Source organism: Tigriopus californicus, chromosome 9 (genome assembly GCF_007210705.1).
Source record: "Tigriopus californicus strain San Diego chromosome 9, Tcal_SD_v2.1, whole genome shotgun sequence".
Lineage (NCBI taxonomy): Eukaryota > Metazoa > Arthropoda > Copepoda > Harpacticoida > Harpacticidae > Tigriopus > Tigriopus californicus.
Window position 1 is genome coordinate 7,479,293 of NC_081448.1, and position 24,862 is coordinate 7,504,154.

The window sequence follows — 24,862 nt, forward strand, 5'->3', positions numbered from 1 at the left end:
AGTTCATCAACGAGCTCCAGTGCCGTCAGCGTTACTGCGCACCCCGTGAGGGGAGAGTGGCACAACCTGCTGATCTACTGCCTCCACCGGGCAGCAACACCACCGACACCACCAGCCGCATCGAGGAGCTTCCAATCTCCCCGCTTGATGGCAATATCACTGTCCGCTAACACATCCAGTGACGTGCGTCCATAATAAATGGAAAAAGCCTTTCAGTGATTGAGTGTGATTAATGCCATGACAAGTCTTCCAAGATATCAATCATCTTTTTACTAAACTACATTTCATCTCTCTCAGCCTCAATTCCCTATATTTTCGGCTCCCCAGGGAGACGTTCCATTTGGCTTTCTGTACATGTTTTCTATGTCTCATCCGGTTTTCCGTATAGTATATCAATAAAGCTGACTGCTCTCTCTCTCTTGTCGTTTACTTTTGGAGAGTCACGATTGAGATGACTGGGAGTTAGGACCTATGTAATAAAGGATCCGTTGTTCAAAGACCTGAAGCCTCATTCAAGCCCAGTCCAGATCATGGCGCAGTGGAAGTAGGTGACAAAGAGCTTCCATGACTGCAAAGAAGAGAGCCAACCCCCGGTTACAACAGTGCGACGGAAGTAACAAGAGCCAGCAAAATTTGGTGCATCTGTCCCACTTCAAAGAGTCTTTGACAACCACATCGTCATATAGGAAGGCACGGTTTGTGGCTTACGAAATTTGAAGATGGGGCCCAAAAAGGCAGCAAAGCCTCTGCAAGATGAGGAGGAAGCGAGTGACTATGGGCGAGATGGCATCAACAAGAGGCTACAAAGTAGCGGTCACGCGGGCAAGACGGACGGCATTAGCTGCAATTGACCAGTTTCAGGCAGGACAGAACCCCACAAAGCTCGAGAACCTGATGAACTTGTGGAAGGAGAAATACAAGAGGTACAAGCAGTCAGAATGTGAGGTGATGAGTCATGTCAACGCGGACGAGGACAAGGATATGGCTGAGCACAAGGACATGATGTGCGACGCAGAAGATGCCAGAGTGGCACATTTGCGAGACAACTTCGAGCAAGCTGTTGCGCAGGTGGCGCAACAAGCTGTTGGGCAAGGGCAGGTGGGAGGAGGAGGCCAGGGACAGCCATGAGTTCAGCTTCCTAAACCGGACGTCAGGAAGCCACCTGTATTAAAGGAAGATGTTGACCACAGAGAATTTATGCGTTGGAAGCCACTATGGAACAACAATGCAAGGCTTGTTTCTCTAGATCAGAGAGAGCGTGCAGTTCAAGTAGGTCTGTTCTGGGAGTGCTGCTCGGCTGGATTTCTGAGGACCATCAACCACTCCATGGGGATCGCGAACGACACAACTCGGCAGTTACAGGACGTAATGGATAGGGTCTAGACGCATCTGAGGAGCCTGCGGAACCGCCACCTTGACATGCATGACTTGCTCGCGGCTAGACAAAGGGACGGACAGGACTACAACGGCTTCTGCAACGAGCTGTTGGAGCTCGCTGACTACGCCGAGGCGCAGAACATCACACGCGACAGTCTGTTGATTGGTCTGCTATTGCAGGGGATGCGTCACGAGGACGACAAGGCAAAGACTATGGAAAAGGACACGACCACCTTTGACGAGGCCAGGAAGTATATTTTGGAGCTCAAGACGGCGCGCAAAGGCGCAAAGGCCATCGGGGAGGTAGGGCAGGCAGACCCAGTGTACGACATCAACCGCTTTAGGCAGCCGTCAAGCTACAAGAGGGGAAGGTATCCCCAAAAGAATAGCGATGATAAAAGCAGCCAGAGCGAGGGTGCCAAGGAGGAAGATTGCAGAAACTGCGGAAACAGTCACAAGCACAGAGAATGCCCCGCAAGGGGGAAGAAGTGTTTATTTTGGAAGAAGGTAGAACATTTTGCCAAGGGCTGCTTGAAAAAGAAGAACAGCGTGGGCAAAAATAACACCAATCCAGTCACGGTTTGTGGAATCAGGAAGAGTCCCGTCATTAAGATTACCACAACCGGGAAGAAGAACGCTGAGGTGGATTGGTTGCCGGACACAGGCGCAGACTGCAACGTGATTGGGCCAAAGGACTTGAAGCGGCTTGGAAAGATCAGGTTGGGGGCAGGAGCAAACTCGCGAGCGCCTGGTGGAGGAGACATTCCATGCCAGGGCAAGATCAAAATCACGCTGGGGCTCAACAACAAGAAATACAACACTGAGGCGTTCGTGCTGGAGAAGGACACCACTGCATTGATGAACCTGGAAACCTGCAAGGCGCTAAAACTTGTGGAGGAGGACTGGCCGCAATCTAAGCTTGTTGGGATATTGTCGTTGAATGAACCAGAGTAGGGAAAATTTGTCGTGATGGACGTGGAGAGTCCAGCAAGCAACGCCAAGGAGGATCTGATCAAAAAGTTTTCAAAGGCATTTCCTTTGGACGATGAGGTTGGGCCGCTAGAGAAGATGGTGGGCCCGCCAATGAAAATTTGACTCAAGTCAGGGGCGGTTCCAGTCAAGAAATACAAGGCCTCGCCCATTCCTTTCCACTGGCAGGAAAAGGTCCGGAAGCAGCTGGACACAATGGAGAGGAAGGATATAGTGGAGAAAGTTCCGGTTGGAGAAGTACCAGAGTGGATCATGTCAATGGTCATTGTGCCAAAGGCAGGAACAAGCAAACCACAAATGACAGTCAACTTTCAACCAATGAATCCGTACGTGGAGAGAACGTCACATCCACGTGGAGTCCCAGCAGAGGAAGTAGCACAAGTGCTATAGGGAATGAAATGGTTCACAAAGCTGGACGCTAGGCACGGCTACTGACAGGTTGAGCTGGACGAGGAGTCCAAGAACATGATGGCGTTCATCATGCCGTGGGGTCTGTACCGCTACAAAAGAAACGCCATGGGGCTGATCAATGCGGGAGACGAACACAACATAAGAGGTATTGAGAACGTCAAGAAAATCGTGGAGGACATCCTCATCTACAACGTGGACCTTAAGACTCACCTCGAGCGGGTGGAGGAAGTGGTCAAAAGATGTGAAGACAACGGGATCATGCTGAGCAGGGAAAAGTGTTGCGTGGCGGAGAAGTCAGTGACCTGGTGTGGGTACCGAATCTCAGAAGAGGGGGACACTGCAAATCCGGACTTGGTTCAGGCTCTGATGGAATTCCCTACCCCGAAAAATGTCACAGATGCAAGATCATTTTGTGGACTAGTTCAGCAGTTCGAGGCACTTTCCGCCAACCTCACAGCACTGTTGGGACCAATCAGGGCGCTGACGTCGCCCAAAGCCAAGTTACTGTGGGAAGGACCACAAGAGGAAGCGTTCAAAAAGATCATTGAGGACCTAATGAGCCCACGAGTGCTAATGCACTGGAGAAAGGGTACAAAGCTGAGACTCGAGACAGATGCAGCAAGAACTCAAGGATTAGGCTATGCTCTGTGGCAAGAGGAGCCAAACAGAACTTGAAAGTTGTTGCGCGCTGGATCAAGGGCCATGACCAGCACAGAGACGGGTTCCTCAGTCACGGAGGTGGAGCTGCTGGCAGTGGTTTGGGCAACAAAGAAGCTAAGGTTGTACCTGAGAGGAACTCCATTTGAGTTAGTTGTGGATCACAAGCCGCTGGTGTCAATCCTGAACAACAAGCAGCTGGAAGAAATAGAGACATCGAGAATCATCAGACTTAAGGAAAAGCTGTCCGAGTTTGTGCTGACCACGGTCTGGAGACCGGGCACAAGTATGAAGGTCGTGGATGCTTTCTCGCGTTACCCTGTATCACTCCCAAGTGAGGATGATCTTGTGGGGGAAGGGGAAGTTGAAGACTTTGCAAAGAAGTTCACCCTCTACTCGGTTGTCCAAGACGTTCAGTTGGAGAAGATTAGACGCAAGACAGAGAGGAACTCCGTGTTAATCAAGTTGAAGAAGACAATTGTGCAAGGATTCCCAGAGCACAAGGCAGACTTGGACGTGGAACTGCGTGACTACTGGAAGGTGCGCAACAAGCTGACCACCATCAACGGACTCATTCTCTATGGGGCCACTAGGATTGTTGTGCCCACAACGTTGAGAAAGGAGGTCATGGAGGAGCTGCACGCGGCCCACCAGGGCAGAGTGTGCACGCTGAGCCGCGCCAGGAAAAGCGTCTTCTAGCCATTTATTCACCAAGACGTGGAGAACAAAGTCAGGGCCTGCAATGAGTGTGAGAAATTCAAGGACAGCCAGCCAAGAGAGCCGCTGATGCAGGATGAAAGACCAACGAGACCGGGCGAAGCAGTGGCCTGCGACCTGTTCTCATATGGCAAGGGTGAGTACCTAGTCATTGTCGACAAGTACAACGGATGGAGCGAGATCAAGCAGTTTGGACGAGGAGTGTCTACTGCAGATGTCAAGTCTGGCATCACAAGGTGGATGGCGATATTGGAAGTGCCAGTGCGCATGACCACGGATGGGGGACCGCAGTTCAAGGGAATTGAGTTTGCGGACATCTGCAAGAAGTGGGGTATCTACCATGACCCGTCTTCCACATACCATCACGTCGCCAACAGCTACCCGGAAGCAGCCGTGAAGGGCATGAAAAGCCTCGTCAAGAAAGCAGCAGGAGGGAACACCAAGAATGTCGACTTCATGAGAGGACTCATCGCTTTCCGTAACACCCCAAGGAGCAATGGGCTGAGCCCAGCAATGCGATTGTTTGGAAGAGCCATGAGGACCCCGCTGCCCGCTCATCCGTTCACCTTCAACAAGGTGGATCAACGGAGGTTGCGCAAGGCCAATCTCGAGGCTGCAAAACTGCGCAGCCAGGCCAAGGAGAGGTACAACTCGGGGGCATCGGAGTTGCCTAAGCTGAAGATTGGAGACGTTGTGCGAGTGCAGCACGCTACTCAAAAGAGGTGGGATCTCCTGGGCGAGGTTGTTGAGATTGACAAACGCGGTCGCAGCTACTACGTTTGCACCGAGATGGGCAGACTCTATTGGAGAAACCGGCGATACCTGAGACCTTTTATTGCACCTGAGCATGAGGGTAAGGGAGGAGAAGCGAAGAAAATTGAGAAGAAAGAAGACTCTGACTCCAGTGCCAAGAGGGAGCCAAGAAGGAGCCAGAGGAAGAGGCAAGAGCCGCTCAGATACAAGGAAAAGTAAAAATGCTTTCACATGCTTCACTTTTGGGGGCATGTGGTATTATGATGTCTATTCAGAGATATGAGTGCGACCCTGTCATTGTTGTCGTTTACTTTTGGAGAGTCACCATTGAGATGACTGGGAGTTAGGACCTATGTAATAAAGGATCCGTTGTTCAAAGATCTGAAGCCTCATTCAAGCCGAGTCCAGATCAAAAATGAAAACATACACAAAAAAACAATAAATTCTAACTGTCAAGGACCAATACAATCAAACTAAAGAACTACACATAACGATTTGGAGCTAGAGATACTACAATTTACAAATCGGAGAGAAACTGCTAAAGCTAAACATAAATGAGGAAGAAACTTATTAGGTTTTAAAGGAATTACGTCTTACCAAAGGGCCGTGAAAAAACAAACCTAATTAAGTGAATGAATGGCAATTCCCATTCATTCACCCACACACAAACACCACGAACACTACACGTGCACAGCAACCAAGGAGCAACAAACTATGTCACACCTTGGTTCGAAATTCCTGGGAGATAAGAACAGCATCAAACGAAATGCAACTGTTCTCAGCGAGCTGTTAGTTTTTGATGTAGAGATATATCGGGAGGACAGAACACACGTGTTGATACCTTTTATTGCTCCTTACGAATAATTGTGAGCATTCTCGAGAAACTGGTAGAGAGGCGAAAAAGGCGGGAAACACGGAACCTACAAATAGGAGTGTCGATGGTAGATTTGATTTTTTACACACACCCTCACTCGATACTCAACATTCAAAAAGGGAGACCCAACACGACACAAGAGGTTCAACTTCTGGAGCTTGGGTCTGGCGAGTGATTTTGTAAGGATGTCGGCAATCATGTCCTCAGTCTTACAATATTTGATCGCAATGGCGCCCAGCTTAACTTGTTGTCGGGTGAAATGATACCGTATATCGATATGCTTGGCTCTTCCGTGGTATTGAGGATTTTTGGCTAATCCGATCGACGGGAGGCTGTCTTCAAAAATGGTGGTGGGGTCCTTCATCTCTACCCCCATGTTCTCCAAAACATTTCTCAACCATAGAGCTTCCTGAGTAGCACTGGAAAGTGCCATATATTCGGCTTCAGCCGTAGATAGCGCTACTGATTTCTGCTTCTGGCTTTTCCACGATATAGGGCCTCCAGAAAGCATGAATAGGTAGCCGGATGTGGATCGGCGGTCTTCTAAATCTCCAGCCCAATCAGAATCAGAAAAACCGATCAACTCACTCGAGTAGGTACGGGAATACGAAATCCCAGTATCGAGTGTTCCTTTCAGATATCGCAAGATTCGGGTCACAGCACCCCAATGAGCTTGAACTGGATGAGATCCGAACTTTGCCACAGTAGAGACAGCAAACGCCAAATTTGGTCTGGTTTTCATGGCAAGATACAACAACGCACCAACGAGGGACCGATATTCACTGGGCCTGACTGCTCCTTCCCCTTCTTTGGCCTTGATGAGCTTCACGTTGGTTTCCATGGGAGTGTCGACTGGATTGCACTCGCTCATTCCGGCTCTTGCGATTAGGCTACGGCCAAATTGCGGTTGGCCCATAAAAATCAAATCACCTCCCATGCCTTGATCCACACTGATTCCCAAAAAATGATTCAGACGACCAAGGTCCTTGGCCTTGAAACACTGGGACAACTTTTGCTTGATCTCCTCCAAGTCACTCTCCTTTCTTCCAGGGAGGACCAAATCGTCCACGTAAACAGCAAAATAGATTTGATTAGCACCGTGTCCATCTTTCAGGTAGTACAAGCAAGGATCTTCATCTGCTTGAACGAACCCATGTTCACTCAAGACTTTATCGAGCATGAAATTCCAGCACCTGGGTGATTGTTTGAGACCGTACAAACTCTTCTTCAATCTGCAGACGAAGCTCTCCTTACCTTTGACTTCGAATCCTTCGGGTTGTTGCACATATATTTCTTCGTCAATTTCACCGTTCAAAAATGCGGTAGTGATATCCATGTGATGAAGGATCAGCCCTTTGGCAGCAGAGATGGCAATTAAAGCACGAATAGTTTCAAACCGCACAACTGGGCAAAAGGTCTCGTCGTAGTCCAACCCATATTGCTGAGTGAACCCCTTGGCCACCAGTCTAGCTTTGAAACGTTCGGCATTTCCTTGAGGATCTCGCTTGACCTTGAAAACCCATTTTGTTCCAATGATTCTTTTGTCTGTAGGCTTTGGAACCAGATCCCAAACGTTATTCTCCTGAAGAGAATCAAGCTCGTTGGTCATTGCCTTCGTCCACTGATCAGAGTCCTCTCGAGTCAGGGCTTCATGAAATGTAGTAGGATCTGCGTCATCCGTTGTGGCAAAGTAAGCCCATTTGCCAAAACGTTGAGGCTCTTTCCTTACTCGCCGAGGTCGTTCTTTGGGTTCCTCTTCTTCTTCGACTCACTGAGTTTCATCCCCTTGTACCCCCTGATCGTTTTTCACTCCTTGATCCCAGTCATGGTCGAGAGAGGCGTCAAACACAACAAGACGCCCTGGATCTGCGTCATCTTTTTCGAATCCGTTCTTAGATTCATCAAACGTTACGTCTCTACTGAAAACTATGCGTTTTCTATCACCATCATACAGTCTGTATCCCTTGACACACTCCCCGTATCCAACCATAGTGAGGGGCTTCGATTTGGGATCTAACTTTCCCCTTTCCTCTTTTGGTACGTATGCATGGGCGAGACACCCAACACGCCTTAGATGTGTTACATTCGGCTTCTTGCCCGTCCAGGCTTCTGCAGGAGTTTTCCCAACTAACGCCTTGGTGATGCTTTGATTCCGCAAGTAAGCGGCCGTATTGATGACTTCGGCCCAGAATCGCAGGGGGAGCTTGGCATTTATCAACATTGTGCGCATGGCCTCGACCAGAGTACGGTTCATTCGCTCTGACACGCCGTTTTGCTCGGGTGTATGAGGGATGGTAAGCTCATGCCGAATTCCATTCCGGGAAAGGTACTCCTCGAAGACATCTGAGGTGAATTCGCCACCATTATCAGTTCGTAGAGCTTTCAGTTGACATCCGGATTCTTTCTCCACTTGGGTTTTCCATTTCATAAACACACTGAAGACCTCGCTCTTCTTCTTGAGGATGAACACCCAAACGAACCGCATACAATCGTCAATAAACGTGAGGAAATACTCCCCTCCACTAAGCGACGGCACGCCCATCTTTCCACATACGTCACTGTGGACGAGTCCAAGTTTTTCCGCGGATCGAGAAAGAGATTGCTTCGGAAATGAAGAGCGATGCATTTTCCCTTGCACGCAGGGTTCGCACACATATTTAGAACTGGTTTTCTTTAAATCCATACCCGCGACTAACTTTTCACGGATCATCTCTTCAAGCCCGCCTGATCCCAAGTGACTCAACCGGCGATGCCAAGTCCGGAAATTTTCGTCCGTTTCTTCTCCGTTCGACACCATAGCCTTGGGTTGCCAGGACAGGTGATTCACTCGATAAAGCCCATGGACTCGTTCAGCCACAGCTACTACCCCTCTATTTGGGCTGAGGATTGAACACGTCTTCCCATTGAACCTAAATGATGCTCCCCGCTCAGATGCTTTGGAAACACTTAGGAGATTGAATGATAACTCGGGCACAAAAAGACAATCGTGTAACGTGCAATCAATCAACTTTCCATTAACTTGCATGGCAAGTAGGACTTGCCCTCGTTGGCCTGCTTGAACTCCTCGAACATCTCCAAGAACGACATTTATAGGCCGGTCCAAGGTCTCGACATTCTTCATCATCTTGACGTCCATACACATGTGACAGGTCGCGCCTGAGTCAATAATCCACGTATGGGCTTGCTCAACCCCAGTGTTGGCAATCACGTGCGCGGTTAGACCCACACTCTCGCCCATATTCTTGGTCTTGACTTGAAAAGCCTTGCTCCTAGGTGGATGCTCGATCGCATTTCGGGACTTGGACGGATTCTTGACTCGGCAATTCCTCTTGACATGACCAGTCTTTCCGCACCAAAAGCATTCAATGGTTCCCCCCTTTTGATATGACGTCAGGCCTCGCTCGGCGGCCTGTTTTGTCTGCTCTATTTCTGACCTCTTCCTTTCATCACTGAGAAGTCGCTCCGTTACCATCTCGCACGAGGGGCCGTCGGGGTGGGCTTCTAATGCGGTGACGAGGATCTCAAAACTCGGAGGCAAACTTGCTAATAGACAGATGACCCTATCCTCTTTTTCTAGCGCACTTCCCACGATGGCCAACTCCTGAAACAACTCAGTCATGCCTTTCAGGTGGGCTGGCAAGCTTCCTCCCTCGTGAAGGCGACTGGTGAAGAGGCGTTTTCTTAACTGAAGCTTGTTAGCCCACGTTTTCTTCTGGAATTGATTTTCCAAGGTATCCCACACCACTTTGGGATCAAGTGGATCGCCCAACAGGTACAACAGTCCCGGGTCCACTGACAACACGATCACCGCCAACGCCCGATCGTGGCGAGTGGCAAACTTCCTTGACGGTTCATCGTCTCCTGGCGAGGGAGGAGCCTCGGATCCGGACACGATACCCCACAGTCCGTCCTTGATCAAGGACATCTTCACCTGGACCTTCCATGTGGGGTAGTTTGATCCATTGAGAGGCACAACCCCCGATCTTTGATCTACAGACATAGCTCAAACAATCACTTGCGCACTCGAAGGTGACAAAGACCCATAACCTGTTAGTTTTTGATGTAGAGATATATCGGGAGGACAGAACACACGTGTTGATACCTTTTATTGCTCCTTACGAATAATTGTGAGCATTCTCGAGAAACTGGTAGAGAGGCGAAAAAGGCGGGAAACACGGAACATTTACAATATATATATCGGAACCTACAAATAGGAGTGTCGATGGTAGATTCGATTTTTGACACAAAACAGGAATGGTTTGGGTTGGTTAGGTTAGGTCTAAAATATTACAATGGTTACTAAAACAAGTCACTCGACTCTGATTGGTTGAAAACTGTGGAGCATGCCAAAAATACCTACCCTCTCTCCCGAGGAGTCACTCTTATCAGATCCGCGTCCAAATCAACCCTTGGAGAGTGTGAGTGCGGATTTATTCGAATGCGGAGGGCAATTCCTCCTTGCGTTTGTCGATCGCTTTTCTGGTTGGCCATTTATTTTGTCAATCCGTGAGAATAATCTTTGTGATATTTGGCATTTCCATTAAAATCCGAACCGATGGTGGCTTCCCGTTTGCGTCGGCCGAATTCATCTGGTTTTGCGACTAAGAGAAGATTGTACATATCACCAGCTCTGCATTCCACCCACAATCTAATGGCGACGCGGAGACTGCCGTGAAAATGATGAGTCTCGTCAAAAAGCACGGGGAGAACAGACGCCTCAATTATGAGGCATTTGACGCTGCACTTCTTGAGTCACGTAACTTCCCTCCTGAAGATGGACGATTTCCCCCGCAGTTGTATCCCAACACCTCATATTACCTATGAACTGATGAGCCACCAAGATCGGAGTAAAGCTTTGGAAAAAGGACTCATGGAATGTGGAAAAGATCAGATTCCTTTCAATTCACTTGGGAACGATTAAACTCCTCTTTATGTGGGAGATCACGTTCCAATCCAAAATTCTCACTCCAAGTTATGGGATCGTCATGGAATCATTAAATCTCTTCGCCCCAATGGTCGGTCACGTATTGTTTCCGTGGGATCTCGCCAATATATAAAATAATTGCCAATACCTTCAAATAGATAAAGAAGAAAACGACTTGCCCAAGCACAAGATTTAAGATTTCGAAAGAGGATAGTGTACAATCGAGTACATCATCCTGATATGATATGGATAAATGATGTACAGGATGAACGATAGTCCACGGAACGGTGTTTATCAAAAGGTCTGGAGAAAATGTATATCAAGGTCAAGGTCTTGTAATTGATGGATATCCCAACGTGCAACGTGTTTGGCGGTCAGATGTCGACAAAGTGCCAACCCAATGCTAATAGAGACGTCATAATCCATCATAAGTAGCTTCTCCAGCCCTCCAGTGCTGATGGACCAGTTCTTGGAAAGTTGTGAAGTTTGGGGACACTCCCAAGGAACTGAGTCCCAGAAATCGGTCCGACGTAATCTCGCAAATCCTAGACAATATTCCTGTGGATATTATGAGAAAATAAGATAATCTGGATAAAAAATTCCGTCCCCAATAATTGTTGACACCAAAATGCCGGCCCTTGACCACGAACTATGACCGAACTCTTCGTGGACAACTATGAAATTAATGAACACTTTGACGTTCGGGCAAGTGAGGAACAGATGTTTTCACAGTCCCATGATTTACAGGAAAGCTGACACATTCAACCATGGGCTACTGTGACAACTCACTGAGCCTCAATAAGGAAGAGGCGGAAGTCAAAGTGGTACGGGAAATTTAACCAAAAACACAGTCACGCATCACCCTTCAACGAGGACGGGAGTCACATTTTGGATCTCGAGGAGACAAGTCTCAATTTGGAACTCGAGGAGGGAAGTCAGTTTTTTAACTTCTCCAAGGAGGAGCAACCTCCCATTGCTAAGTGCTGGGACTTTTCCATTCTTGTGGCGCCAAGAAGTGGGCACTGTTTCGAAGGACAGAGATCGTCATTGTATGGGAGTAGGAAACCCAGGAAGAGCAGAACAGCAAGAGGACCTGTGAAATGCCGAGTCTGAGAATAACACTTCGTCACTCTGTTAGTGGACCTTCAACCACGTCGATCTCCGTTGGACCATCTCGCCACACATCGATCAGTAATCATTAAGCCATTGTTTCATGTGTGAATATCCCCTTTTTATTGGCCCAACGATTACCCCACTTTTCTTACCGGAGCAAGACAGCTGATAGGCGGTGTGTTTGTGATGAATAAAGTAGATTGAACTGTACAGTTTGCCGTGAAGAGTAGCCTAGATTTCCCAGACGCCCGAGATCGCTCTGACATCGTAGGGAATAGAGGTAGCAAGTGATTTGTATTCAATTGTATCTAAGGTTCTAGTTTTATGTAGTGCTTGGGTCAAGAGTTCCATGCTTCTGTTCACCACGGAATTCAGTAAGTCAGGCAGGACCTTTCACCCCTGGCTGGTGGACGGAACATAACACTTCCTTTTGTGCCGCGACCCGAGAAAGAACTTCCCGGTATTGATTATTTAACTGCAACCCGGTCTTACATTAAAGTTGGGTTGTATTATTTCCCAGTGTTTTGAAAGCTGAAACCGGCTTGCGCCAAAGAAGCATCGTACTTCTTTTTGATGCTGCGACCAAAGGCTTTCAATCCCGTGAATAATTACTGATTAGCGAACCGGTCGTATTTGTTGGGTTCTGTTTTAACCAATTGATTTTGAAAGCCAATTGACGTCTCACGCCAAGAATCATTACAATTCTTTTGGTGCCGAGGTTTTAATCCACGACCCGGTCATTTTTGTGTTTTGTGTTCCCAATTCATTTTAAAAAGGCAGTAAATGGTTCGTGCTAAAGAAGCGCATAGAACTTCTTGTTGGGGTGCGATTATTTCTAGTCTTTAGTCCTAAAGCTGAAGCTCTGTGCCCTGAGTGCACCCCTACTGGGAATTCATTTCAGGTTCCCAAGAGTGATTTTGTGCCTTGAGTTGCACATTCTGTGAAAGCCAATGGAAGGCTTGCGCCAAAGATTTAAGTAGTCCTTTTTTTGGTGCCCTTTTTGTGTCAGGGTCAGATTGCTGCTTAATTACCCCTTTGAAAAGAAGTATTACTCATTTGTTCGGGATTCATGACTCACGTTCGTGTTGGGGCTGATTGCTGAAGAGCTCGCCCACATTTAACACAAGTTTTGAATTGCTGGGATCAATTCAAAACTTCCATAAGTCGAAAGAACTGTGCTCAAGATTTCAAATAGACGCATGAGTGTAAGTGAGGAATTTCAGAGAAAGAAATATAGGCAGCTGACGGAAACATAGCAGTGTCCATCCCCAGAATGACGAAGTCAACTGAAGGTGGTTCACCGTTAATTGAGTTCTCGTCAATAATGTCCTCTGTGATGGGGACCGTGTCTCAATTGTCAAAGGAGGTTGCAGAAATGAGAATGGAAAGAAGAGTTGAACAATCATTGTACAAGACAAAGAGCGTGGGAAGCATGTAAGGCCAACAAGTTGGCGCTCAATCTGGCTTGAGAGGGGCTCGATTCGAAACTGCTGACATGCCAAGCCCAACGACAGTGTTTATTGGGGAAATGAGACAAAATCACACGTATCGCTATCACAGCACTACATCGAGACAAACATTGATGAGACCACCGACTCAAGTTGTGGATTCCTCCCTTAGAAGGAATTCATGGACACACTTGCCACGAGAGGAAGAATATCAGCGTGTCTTATATGATGTATGCACGTCGAGCCACAACAAATGCCTATTTTGTGATGAGCCATCACATAGGGATATAAAAGAGTGCCAAACGGTGTCCCTCTACCCTACGTCCGTCAGGTGCAGTTAACTCGCTTAAATCGCCTAATCTTTAAGTGTCTGGTCAAGCATGATTTTGGAAAGTGCAAGGCCCCTCCATACCAGAAATGTCAAAGATTTCACGATGTCTTGCTCCACTTTGGGCCTAAGACATCTGCAAACCCCAATGGGAGGAGAAAAAAAAGAAAGGTCATGGAGACCACGAGCAACGCCGTCAGTGCATCCAAAAATCGAAGACTGAGAATCCATGTGTGAATGTTGGCTGTCCTGAGCCTGAAAATGAAAGTCAACCCTGCCCATCTAAAAAGTCCAGCAAGGAAAATAATCTTGTCGTTCCAGAGAGAGTGACAAAGAAAGTAGAGAGTTTAGATGATTTTAGGCAAGTTTTTCCAGGTCTACATTGCAAGGCCTTAAGATATCTGATTGAAGAAATAGTAGCAAAAGTGAAGTACGAGACACCGCACAGATTAAGGAATCAGCCGGGTATTTTAAGAAACTGCTCTTGCTTTCTTAATTTTTATTTTTCTCTCGACCCAACCCTCTGATCACTCATTTTTTTCAGAAATATTATGCTGGAGACAGTGCATGTGTTATATGAATTACCTTTCAGCTGTCGCTAATCGCTCCTTTTTCATTTGCACATTGTCCCATTTTTCCCACTGTAACCAAGTTTGTGTTGGCTTCTTGCATAAGGCCAAGGGGAGGAGTATGTTCCGTGCAGGGTTATAACGGAGGCCTTAAGATGGGTCTAAGAAATTGAACCCCATGTACTAGGTGCTCTCAATGCCACTCATGTCTGAATCAGTACATACATCCAAAAAAATCCATATATTTCTAAGATACATCAGTGGCAAAAGTCTATTCTGGGGTGGGGAGTTCTCAGGGATTGTTCCGTCCACAATCGAGTACATCATCCTAATATGATATGGATAAATGATGTACAGGATGAATGATTGCTCCCGGAACTGGGATTATTAAAATGTCTGTAAGAAGTGTATATTAACATCATGTGAAGCCATGGAAGTCGTTGGATTGCCCATCGTGTAGTCCGTTTGGCGGTCAGATGTCGACCAAATGCCAACCAAATGCTCGCAGAGACGGTGTATCCATCATAAGTCTCGGAAAGCTTTGAGATTTAAAGACACTCTCGAGGAATCGATTCTCAGAAATTGATCGGACGTAATCGCGAAAATCCTCGGTCACCAAAAGCGATATTCCCGTGATTATTTTGAGAGGGGGAAGAGAATCTGAATAAGCAATCTCATCCTCAAGGATCGATGTTATCAAAATTTCGGCCCCCTGACGGCAAATGACGACCAATCCTTCCTGAATGTCCCGTTGAGACCTAGTTCCGTCCCAATGTTAACCCTTTGCCGTTCAGACCCAGTGATGGTCCGATGTGACCCACATGCCACATCTTAAAGAAGAGGCAGACGTAATCCATTGTCGGCAATCCGAGAAACCCCTTGATGGCCAATGTGACTGGCCTGACGAAAGGAGGTCAACCCTGGACATTGGTATGTGAAAATCCCTGTTGCGGTTAGATGTCGTTCAGGTGCAACAGTTTACAGAAGAAGCCGTCACCGTCCACCAAGGGCCCTGGGACAACCCGTTTAACCTCCATGAGGAAGAGGCGGAAACCAACGTGGTACGGGAAATTTAACCAAAACCACAATCACATTCTCGTGCTCGAGGAGAACAGACACATTTTGGTTCTCGAGGAGAGAAGTCTGTTTTGAAACTCTCCGAGAAATCACCATTGAACATTGAAAGTGAAAACAACTCTCATCTTGAAGCTCTTGCTGGTAGTTGAATCGAGAACATTTTGATAGAGTACTGGAGGTTGAGTCTATCCATTTTGAATAAGGACAGTGAAAGTCAACGATTGGAGTCGGGACCCAGGAGGCCGTGCAGAGTCAAGAGGACCTGGGGAAGTGCATAGCATACATCAGTGAGCCAGCATAGACGAGACGAAAAGTCACTGGAGCTGAGTACAGGTCCAACTTCTGAGTTATACTCCGTCAATTCGATTCTGGACCTGCAATCCCATCGAACCGACGTCATCGCCGTGGATCTCTGATGGACGCAAGGATCACCCTCATCAAAAGTAGGATCGGACCATGCATGTTTTCCTTCTTCCATGGCCAAGCAATTACCCCCTCTTTCATTGCCCGAGCAAGACAGCTGATTGGTAGAGTGTCATTTTCATGTTTGTGATGAATAAAGTAGATTGAACTGTACAGTTTGCCTTGAAGAGTAGCCTAGATTTACAAGACGACCGAGATCGTGCTGGCATCGTAGGGAGTAGAGGTAGCAAGTGATTTGTATTCAACTGTATCTAAAGTTCATCACTCTTGTAGCAGAAATCAGTAGTTAGACTCTAGAGTAGAGTCGACTGTGATAGACGCATTTAGACTAGGATAGTGACCACATTTTGCAGGGTAGTTAGCCTTGAAGATTAGCCCAGGTTTATGCTGTATCCTTAGTCAATTGATGACGGTTTGAGGCCCTGATAAAGGAAGCTCGAACTATTTATTGTATGCCCTGATTAGAGTTATAACCGGAGGCCTTTAGATAGGTCTAAGATATTGAAGCCCATGTTCTATGTGTTCTCCATCTTTGAGAGCTATCAAGGTATTTTTACCTAGTGCTTGGGTCAGGAGTTCTATTTTTCCGTTCACCACGGGAATTCAATAAGTCAGGGCCTTTCACCCCTAGCTGGTGGATGGAACAGGGATCACTGCTCTCTCCACTTCTCTTCACTATCGTTGTTAGGGACATTGAGATGTGGCTCTCCAAATGTAACATGCACAGTGATCCTAGGAAATGATTAGCCCATTGAACTCCGGATGGCCGATTGAACCCCGGATGGCCCATTAAACCCCGGATGGCCCATTGAACCCCGGATGGCCCATTGAACCCTGGATGGCCCATTGAACCCCGGATGGCCCATTGAACCCCGGATGGCCCACTGAGCCCTGGATAGTCCATTGAACCCTCAGCTTTCACTAATTTAAGCATAATTTAGCCTAACCATTCTTTGATCACACAGAATGGAATTGAATGCCAAATTCGTTCGAAATGATGCCAAATTTGTAATTTCAAATTAGCCGCTTTTCTAGAAATCACCTAGTTGAATGATAGCTGGTGATAGCTTTGGAAATTGATGACGCCAACTTGGAAACGTCTAATTCAACGGCGACAGCTCCTTCCATTCACCGTTTTTGATAAAAAAAAAAATTGCTTCAATCCAAACTGATCCTTAAAAAGCTTGAATCTGGCATGGCCCCAAACATGCTTTCAGTGACGAGAAACCGTTCACTGTTCAGTAATTGAGGAATAACCAGAATGACAGATACCTTGCCAAGCTCAGAGGTCTGACGCCATTCTTGAGGGTGCCCGCTTTGTCACCAGGACGATGAAGCCGGCCTCTGGGTTGGTTTGGGTGGAAGTGATGGCAACGAGGAAGACAACATAATGATAGTTCAATAAATCACGACTCAAGTGCTTTGGAATAAGATAGATTAATCTTGCCTCTCAAAGTCAACTCCCAAAATTTTGTCAGCAATTTTTCTTTTCTTGGCAATTACTAATTGACCACTAGTTGAGCAATTTGAGCAGTTTGATGCAATTTTGCGGTTTTCATTTGTCAAATATTCGATCCAAGTTTCATGATAATAGGCAGTTACCTTTGTTGAACCACAGATTGAAAGCTTGATACGAAATAACCCATGTACTTCTCGGATTGACACTCATGTCGGATTATCAGACTTTTCAGAAATTCGGATGTGATGAAAATAACGTTGAACTTAAACATAACCTTAAGGCTCAACCTTTTGGTTGGTCTGTTTTTCATCAAGTATCAGTAAATGAACCCGAATCGTCGGAATTAAGTCTGCGGTAAGGCTACAATTTTGCTTTTCGGCTTTCAAATTCTGGTGACACTAAAAGGGTGGTATGTTGATATCTCTTTCTTTTAAGTCACAGGGCTGCTATAATTCAAACTAACATGCCAAATCGGACACCTTTTAGATCACGTGGGTTGCTCTAATTCAGCTTAACAAATATGTTCAGGTTAGGCTCCCTTTGGCTTTGAATCACTAAACAGTCAAAATAAAATGTTGAGCTATTCAAAGTGTACTTTTATAAAACTATACTTTTAGGGTTTTTCACAAGTACTATTATCATAATAAGGCAGAAATTATTGTTTTGCAATCCTGGATAGCACAATTGAAGTCATCATTATAAAGGACATATTTTTAGACTAACGGAAGCTTTTATAAAGCCGTTTTCCTTTTTCCCACATGATTGAATAATCATATCAAACCTCTCGTGGCCTCTTGACCTCAGAACGTAGAATCGACATGTTCTCATAGTATTTGTTGTCAACCCTGCTTTGAAATACGATTTGATCCAAAAGAGAATTGACTTGATTGGGGTATGATTGAATCTAATTGATCATTTTGATACTCCTTGTGTTTTTTGTAAGATCAGGAACATGCACCGATGTTACCGATTTGTCGAAAAAATCCCTCTTGTGTATTGTATATGTGGTAATTTCTACGTTGTAAGCTAGTCCTAAGACTTGCTGAAGTGCAGTACTTCAGGGAAATAAATAAGCAACTTATTTTATTGACGAATGAAAGCAAGCGTGGGTGAAGATTCTGAATATCAGAAATCCAATAGCGCTTTCTCTACATTTTGCTTATCTGAGATCCATAGGGGTAGTCAAGTGAATGCGTTTAGGAACAACTGACGTTATTCTATGGAGTAAAATCAAAGACCCAACCAAACCACACTGAATGTATTGAATTTTGACATTTGTTTCATTTTAACTCCTTGTCTAGGCAAATAGCTTTGTGGTATTGAGCCAATTTGAAAGTGCGTTCACCGAATTATACCAAACATGTTCATTTTGTTGGGTTTTGTAACACAACTAAATCAAAAGCACTCGATTATTGAAAGTTCAATGGGCGGATGGTGCGAGTCGACGGTGCTATTTGTCTTAGTTCTCCTTCTCCAAAATGCCCAAAATCAGGATGCCGGACCACATCTTTCTCTGAATTTCCTTCACTTGACATGCCCTATTAGTGCTTCCTCTATTTTTTATGACTGATCCCAAAGTTAGTTTCAAATGAACCTGAGAAATTGCTCGCTGGTGTTAGATGTTAACAGCAGAGGTTGCAAAAATGATTCATGATATTTTCCCAAAAAAGATTTTTTAAGGTGTGATCCTTTGTTGTAGTTAGTTTTACCATGAAAAATGTCATGCTTCAGTACAAAAGCCTATTATTTATTCAGCCATTTTGATTCACTTCTTGTTGCAGTTTTGTCTGAAAATGAATTGGATCTTGAATCCACCTTTGAATGAGCTTCACCCAAGTTGCGTGGAAGATTTATGTGAGGTAAGGTGGAGAAGGTGGGTCATCTATCTCCAAAGTTGGAAAACCATATAAGGTTATTGTTCTCCCACACAGGGTCCGCCAAAACTTACGGACAATCAATTACAAACAGGAATTGAGAGGAAAGGTGTACAGATCATTTCAGCATGAGGGTCGTCTTCAGCTCTCATAATGAAAGTCAAGGCTTTAACTGAAAAAAAGTTGAGCAATGATCTCCTTTGTTCTGAATTTCAATCCAAAGTCTCGGAAGAACTGATGTTCAAGCAGTACATTTCATTGCAGGATCAAACTCATCCAAACTCTAATAAGAGTAGTTTCCAGGCTGAGGAATGGGAGTTTAGATACAGCTTTCAGCTCATACCACCAGACCCGTTCAGGATTGACGAAGCAATGGTTTTTTTTTAGTTGGAGCCTTGACTTTCATTATGAGAGCTGAAGGCGACCCTCATGCTGAAATGATCTGTACACCTTTCCTCTCAATTCCTGTTTGTAATTGATTGTCCGTAAGTTTTGGCGGACCCTGTGTGGGAGAACAATAGCCTTATATGGTTTTCCAATTTGGAGATAGATGACCCCTGAAAGTCCTCGGCAAGGACGGTCAACGACCTAAATTAGTTTTATGATTGAAATATGGCTGTTTTTTTCATTCTACTTGTGTTTAGATTCTAAAACAAGTCAGGGAGAATGGATCTTCGATTCGTGTGTCTTGTGGATCATTTCCATTTCGCCCCTTGAAAGATGATATAGTGGTGAACTTAGGCCGCATGGACAAGCTCCTGGGGCTAGACATTCAGGAAAAGAGGTAAAGAAAATAACCACCTACTTCCAGAGATATGGACTGCAAACGAAAGCAAAAATATCCTATCTCCTAAAGCGCTCATCTTATTCCAAATAAGCATTTCATAAGACCACAAAATCTTGTTAAATAGATGAACTCAGCCAAGTTTGAGCCCAAATCTATTCTTAGGGAACTCAGGAGACATGTTCAAAGTTATGTAGTAAACACTACATAAAATTTGAATTTTCGGCCTGCTCTTGGTCAGCTACATAAGCTTTTGACAACATAACTTTGAAACGATCGACTTTGCATGTAAATGATATAAAATTGACTTACCGTTAATTGAAGGGATCTACGTTTCTTATTTTATTACTTTAATTCGAAAAGTGGCTCAGAGTGGTTATGACCAAGAGCAGGGCGATTTGCCGGCAAGCTCGTTCGCAGTCCATATTTCTAGAAGTCCGTGAAGTAACAAACAAGTACGTTGCTGGTAACGGAAATTGATGTTTCCAAGCTTGATAAGGATTTCATTTGACGATATTTAAAACAAAACGACTTTCTAGCCATTTCTTATTTCTCCCAATTGGAGGTAACATTTGTCTCTAAATTGCCTTTACTTATAAGTATCCATCGTAAGAACTTAAATATGCCAAACAGGGGCACTTTCGGCCGAAATATATAGGTCAAATTGATAAAATGATTGTAGCCAATCATCTTTCATTCCTTGTTCCATTTACCTTTCATTTTAATCGCCAGTATTTTTTTTTTTTTTTTTTGTGCGGACTTCCTTACCGCTACCGGAATTGGAATCCCAGCAGTTCAAGACAAGAAGATTATTTATTATACTTGACTTTTATTTATATATATTATTTGATCGACCAACGAATTGGAGTTGGCTGATCTGGCTAATCCTTGAATATAAGGTTGATCCGGAATTTTAGTCAAAAACTTGTCCAAGTCTGACTTAAATCTGCTACTGGATCAACCCCTACATAAACCCTACGAATATTGAGGGCAGCAAATTGAACAATGAAGGAGCCCGAGAAAGAAGAGAGTTGACTTCATTGTTTTAACTAGCCTGGATTCTCGAGGGCTTGAAGGTGCTCTCAAAACGCACATTAAGCCTCTACGGTCACTACAATTGACCCTAAATCCTGGGTTGGGACAAAGCTCGCTGAATGCATTTGAAAACGTTCAATATCAGATACCTTTCGTACCTTCTCTGAGTACCGTACAATCCCAACCGTTCTCCCAATACGAGAGCTCTCTCATATCTTCAATGTTCCTAGTAAAACATCTTTGGACCTGCTCGAGCTTTTGCAAACCTGCTGAACTAATTGAGGCCCAAATTGGAAAGGCATATTCAAGATGCGCTGAACAATCGACTTGTACAGAGTTAGCATCGTGACACTACTTCTCTGGACTTAAACGTGCGATATATCCAACCACATGTTTGAAAAGCCTTACCAACTTTCAACTGGATATGCTCATCGAACTTTCCATTATCTTGGGAGACTACACAATCCTTCATGGATGAGACCTGCTCAATGTCCTTACCTTCATCATCTAATAGTGGAGTGTCTAATGGCGTCGACCCAAAGGTCATTGAACGGAATTTCATTCCATTCAGGCCATGTTACTCGCAGCAACCCAGGAATAAATTTGGTCTGAGAGCCTTTGCCAACAACCAGAATCCTGACCATTCTAACAACTACCAATTTTGTATCATCAGCATAAGAAGAGATACTGACTTTACTACTACCAAGCTTCTGAAGCGGAGCAATGAAGATGATGAAAAGGAGAGGACCCAAAATTGAGCCCTGAGGGACACCCGACTTGACATCATGTATGTCACTAGAGGTCAACCTTAACTAATTGTTTCCTACCACAAATGAAACTTCTTAGCCAATTGAGAACCTTGCCTTGGATCCAATGTCATGGAGCCTGTTAACTAAAAGGCCATGATCTACCTTGTCAAAGGCCTGTGCAAAGTCGAGATAAACTACATCGACTGATTCATGCTCTCCAGTCCTCAATAACCTGCTCTGAGTGGTGGTGCGAGAGTGGCGGATGGTTGGGTGAACGCGGGGGGCGAGAGAGGATGGTGCGTGCGAAGCGCAGTGGGGCTGGGCGTAGGGGAGGAGAAGAGGCGGGTGTCGGAGTGGGTATATCAAGAAATTCAACAAGTTTGAACTTCATGATCTTCTCAAACACCTTCGCAATATTCGAAGTGAGAGAAATTGGCCTGTAGTTACTGGGGAGTGACTTATCTCCCCCTTTGAAAATTGGAACAACATGTATGATTTATTGACAAAAAAATGACCAAAATATTACAGTAATAACGCAGTAAATATTAAATAATGTATCAGACAAATGGTACCATTATTTCCCTCGTAATAATACCTTAATGAATAAAGTAATGTCTGCTAGCTAGTTCAAACTTCAACTCCTGGCGGTGGTTATGAATTTCTGGTTAAGCGTTTTCTCAAATGTCAATGAAATGTCATGACATCTATATGCGTGTGGCAAAAAAATCAATCTTTGACTGATTAATCTAATTGAGCTTACTGGAACTTGCAATATCACTTTCAAGTCTAACTCTACTCGAACTATGTGGCTTAATTTTGCTTAGTTGAATTTTTTCCGACTTTCTACAAAGATTTTTTTTAGCAATTTATGCTTGCCATTGAAACTTTTGCGGAAAGTTTAAGATATCAATTATGTTAGATTTATTGATTAAATTACATGGTTAAAAATATTAGAACGACAAATAAAGCTTTTGATTTGTTACTGAAACAGGGTCCCCGTAACTAACGTTTAAAGAAACTGCTCAAAATTTTCAAACATATTTTTTCAATCCTTTGTAATGGAAGAGTAAACAATGTATTGGAAAGGTTTTATAAATGCTTCAAGTCATAAATTTACTAACCCTATGATTTAACGTCCGTATCAGTGAATGAGATGTTCTTTTAAAAATGTTTCAGAGTAACTGTGGAGCCCGGCATGAAGTTATCTGCTCTTTTCAAAATACTAGAGACCGTATCTTTATCCCTGGATATGGTTGGACGGGTACCCGATTTGACAATTGGCGATGCGTTAGCCATAGGTAAGTGCCGAAATGTGTCATATAAGTCAACCTTGTCAGAGGTGGAATGAAGAGAGAATTCCTGGGAACGTGTTGACACATTTTTGCCCTATGCCTTTTTTTTAGTATGGAAAAGTAAGGAAACAGCGACTATACTTCCCTGCCAGAAGCATGCGCAGGAATAAGGCAGTTATTTTCTTTACATGGCTGCGAGAACTCTTTTAGGAATTCACACTCCTTTTGCTTCGTTATTCGTCAATGATTTGAAAACACACCGAACCGCTACCGATGTGCATCCTGGGCATACTAAGCGACTTTGCTTGGTAGTATGGTATGTCGTGGTCAAATCTGAACATTGGAAAACATGAAAAAGGTCCCAAAAAGCGACAAAGCATACGATATTCTTGACGCCCTTCGGGCGCAGCGTCGAATTTTGGCCATAAAATCATTTTTTCCGTGGCAATAAAAAATAGTATTTTCTCATTTCATTTCTAAGCTTGCCTTGTTTTCACCGTGTAAATGAGTCTCGTTACAACTGACAAATCTTTAATGTCGTATGAGCAATACCATAGACTTCTAGACACTGGATCTCGGACGACCGACCACTCGGTTGGTAAAACAGTACACTGGATGGTCTCCTGAGAATTGATCACAAACCGGTTTATTGTACTGTTTAGCCAACCGAGTGGTCGGTCGTCCAATATCTAGTGTCTAAAAATCTATTGCAATACCCATCTTCGAAAAAGAATTTATTTTTTTTTACTTTCCGTTTGAAGATTTAATGAGATCAGAATAAGATAGTATGTGAAGTGTCTCGCTCTGGGTTCTACTATAGACTGACGTTTATTCACGTAGATGACCAGGGTTACCACATTACCCCCCGTTCAAGATAAAACACGGGAAAAAAATAAGATAAAAGAAGCAATATGAGGAAGTAGGAACCGTTAAAAGCGGAATTGACAAAATTATGCTTGGAAAAACTTAGGTTTGTTGATCGCACGACCAGAACGTGTTGTGATTGGCGTAGTAGTTTCACCGATTGTATCAGAAATGCCAAAAGCGGGCTTCAGACTTTCAATGGAAACGGAATCGACTTTTCCTGAGCGATCTACAATGAAAAATTTCTTTTTCCGTTGTAAGACTCGGAAGGGTCCACGGTAGGGCCGATCAAGAGGTTTTTTGACAGAAGAAACCACTTCCCACACATGTGTACATGAATCCATACCCTTCATGAGGCGATCAGGTTTCGACGAAGTTTGAGAGTGCCATGATGAAGGGACAAAAGATCTACTGGAAATGGCTTGGCGTAATTCAGACACAAATGTACCGGGTTGGGCATCGTTACACTTGGAGGAGAAGAAGGCTCCAGGGAGACGAATGGGAGCCCCATAAACCATATCGGAAGCACTATAGCCTATATCTTCTTTCACAGCCGAGCGTATTCCAAGTAAAATGGAGGAGAGGTGTTGGCTCCACTTAATGTCACCGTTCAAACGAGCTTTCAGGGCGGATTTCATGTGACGGTGAAAGCGTTCAACAATCCCATTCGAGCATGGGTGATAGGCTGTGGTGGATTTCGTAGTTGTGCCAAGAAATGTACCCAAGGAGTGCCACAAGGTGCCGACAAACTGTCGACCACGGTCGCTTACAATAGTAGCAGGACACCCAAAGCGAGCAATCCAAGTAGAAAAGAAGGCTTTAGCACAAGTTGCAGCAGTGGCGTCTGGTATAGGCGTGGCTTCAGGCCACAGGGTGAATCTATCGATCATTGTCAAAATATATATCATGCCATCTGAGGGTGGCAACGGGCCGACAAGATCAACATGAATGTCCATAAACCGAGCTTCAGATGTGGGAAATGGAGTCAACGAGGGACGGTTGTAAGTTTGAATTATAGAAGCCTGGCAATCAATGCACTTCTTAACCCAATCAGAGACATTGGAAGCAAGATTTGGCCAGGAAAATGAGTCCTGGACTAGTTTCACCGAGGCCTTGACACCTGGATGAGCAAAGCCATGCACAT

The 24,862-nt window shown here is 44.9% G+C and overlaps 2 protein-coding genes across 2 annotated transcripts in view; both read left to right on the forward strand.

Moving 5' to 3' along the window:
• Positions 1–4,221: 4,221 nt before the first annotated feature.
• Positions 4,222–5,124, forward strand: LOC131886683 (uncharacterized protein K02A2.6-like). Its single transcript, XM_059235083.1, has one exon. The coding sequence runs from the start codon at positions 4,222–4,224 to the stop codon at positions 5,122–5,124; it is 903 nt and encodes a 300-aa protein (XP_059091066.1).
• Positions 5,125–18,104: 12,980 nt separating this feature from the next.
• Positions 18,105–24,862, forward strand: part of LOC131886765 (L-gulonolactone oxidase-like) — a 19,159-nt gene continuing 12,401 nt past the window's right edge. The window contains exons 1-4 of the mRNA XM_059235163.1: positions 18,105–18,127; positions 18,902–18,979; positions 19,639–19,778; positions 22,739–22,860. Coding sequence (XP_059091146.1) covers positions 18,914–18,979; positions 19,639–19,778; positions 22,739–22,860 — 328 coding nt within the window. The 5' untranslated portion in view covers positions 18,105–18,127; positions 18,902–18,913. The remainder of the gene's footprint in view (positions 18,128–18,901; positions 18,980–19,638; positions 19,779–22,738; positions 22,861–24,862) is intronic.

Coding starts and splice junctions, on each gene's coding strand:
- LOC131886683 (XM_059235083.1), top strand. CDS start 4,222: ATGCAGGATGAAAGACCAACGAGACCGGGCGAAGCAGTGGCCTGCGAC.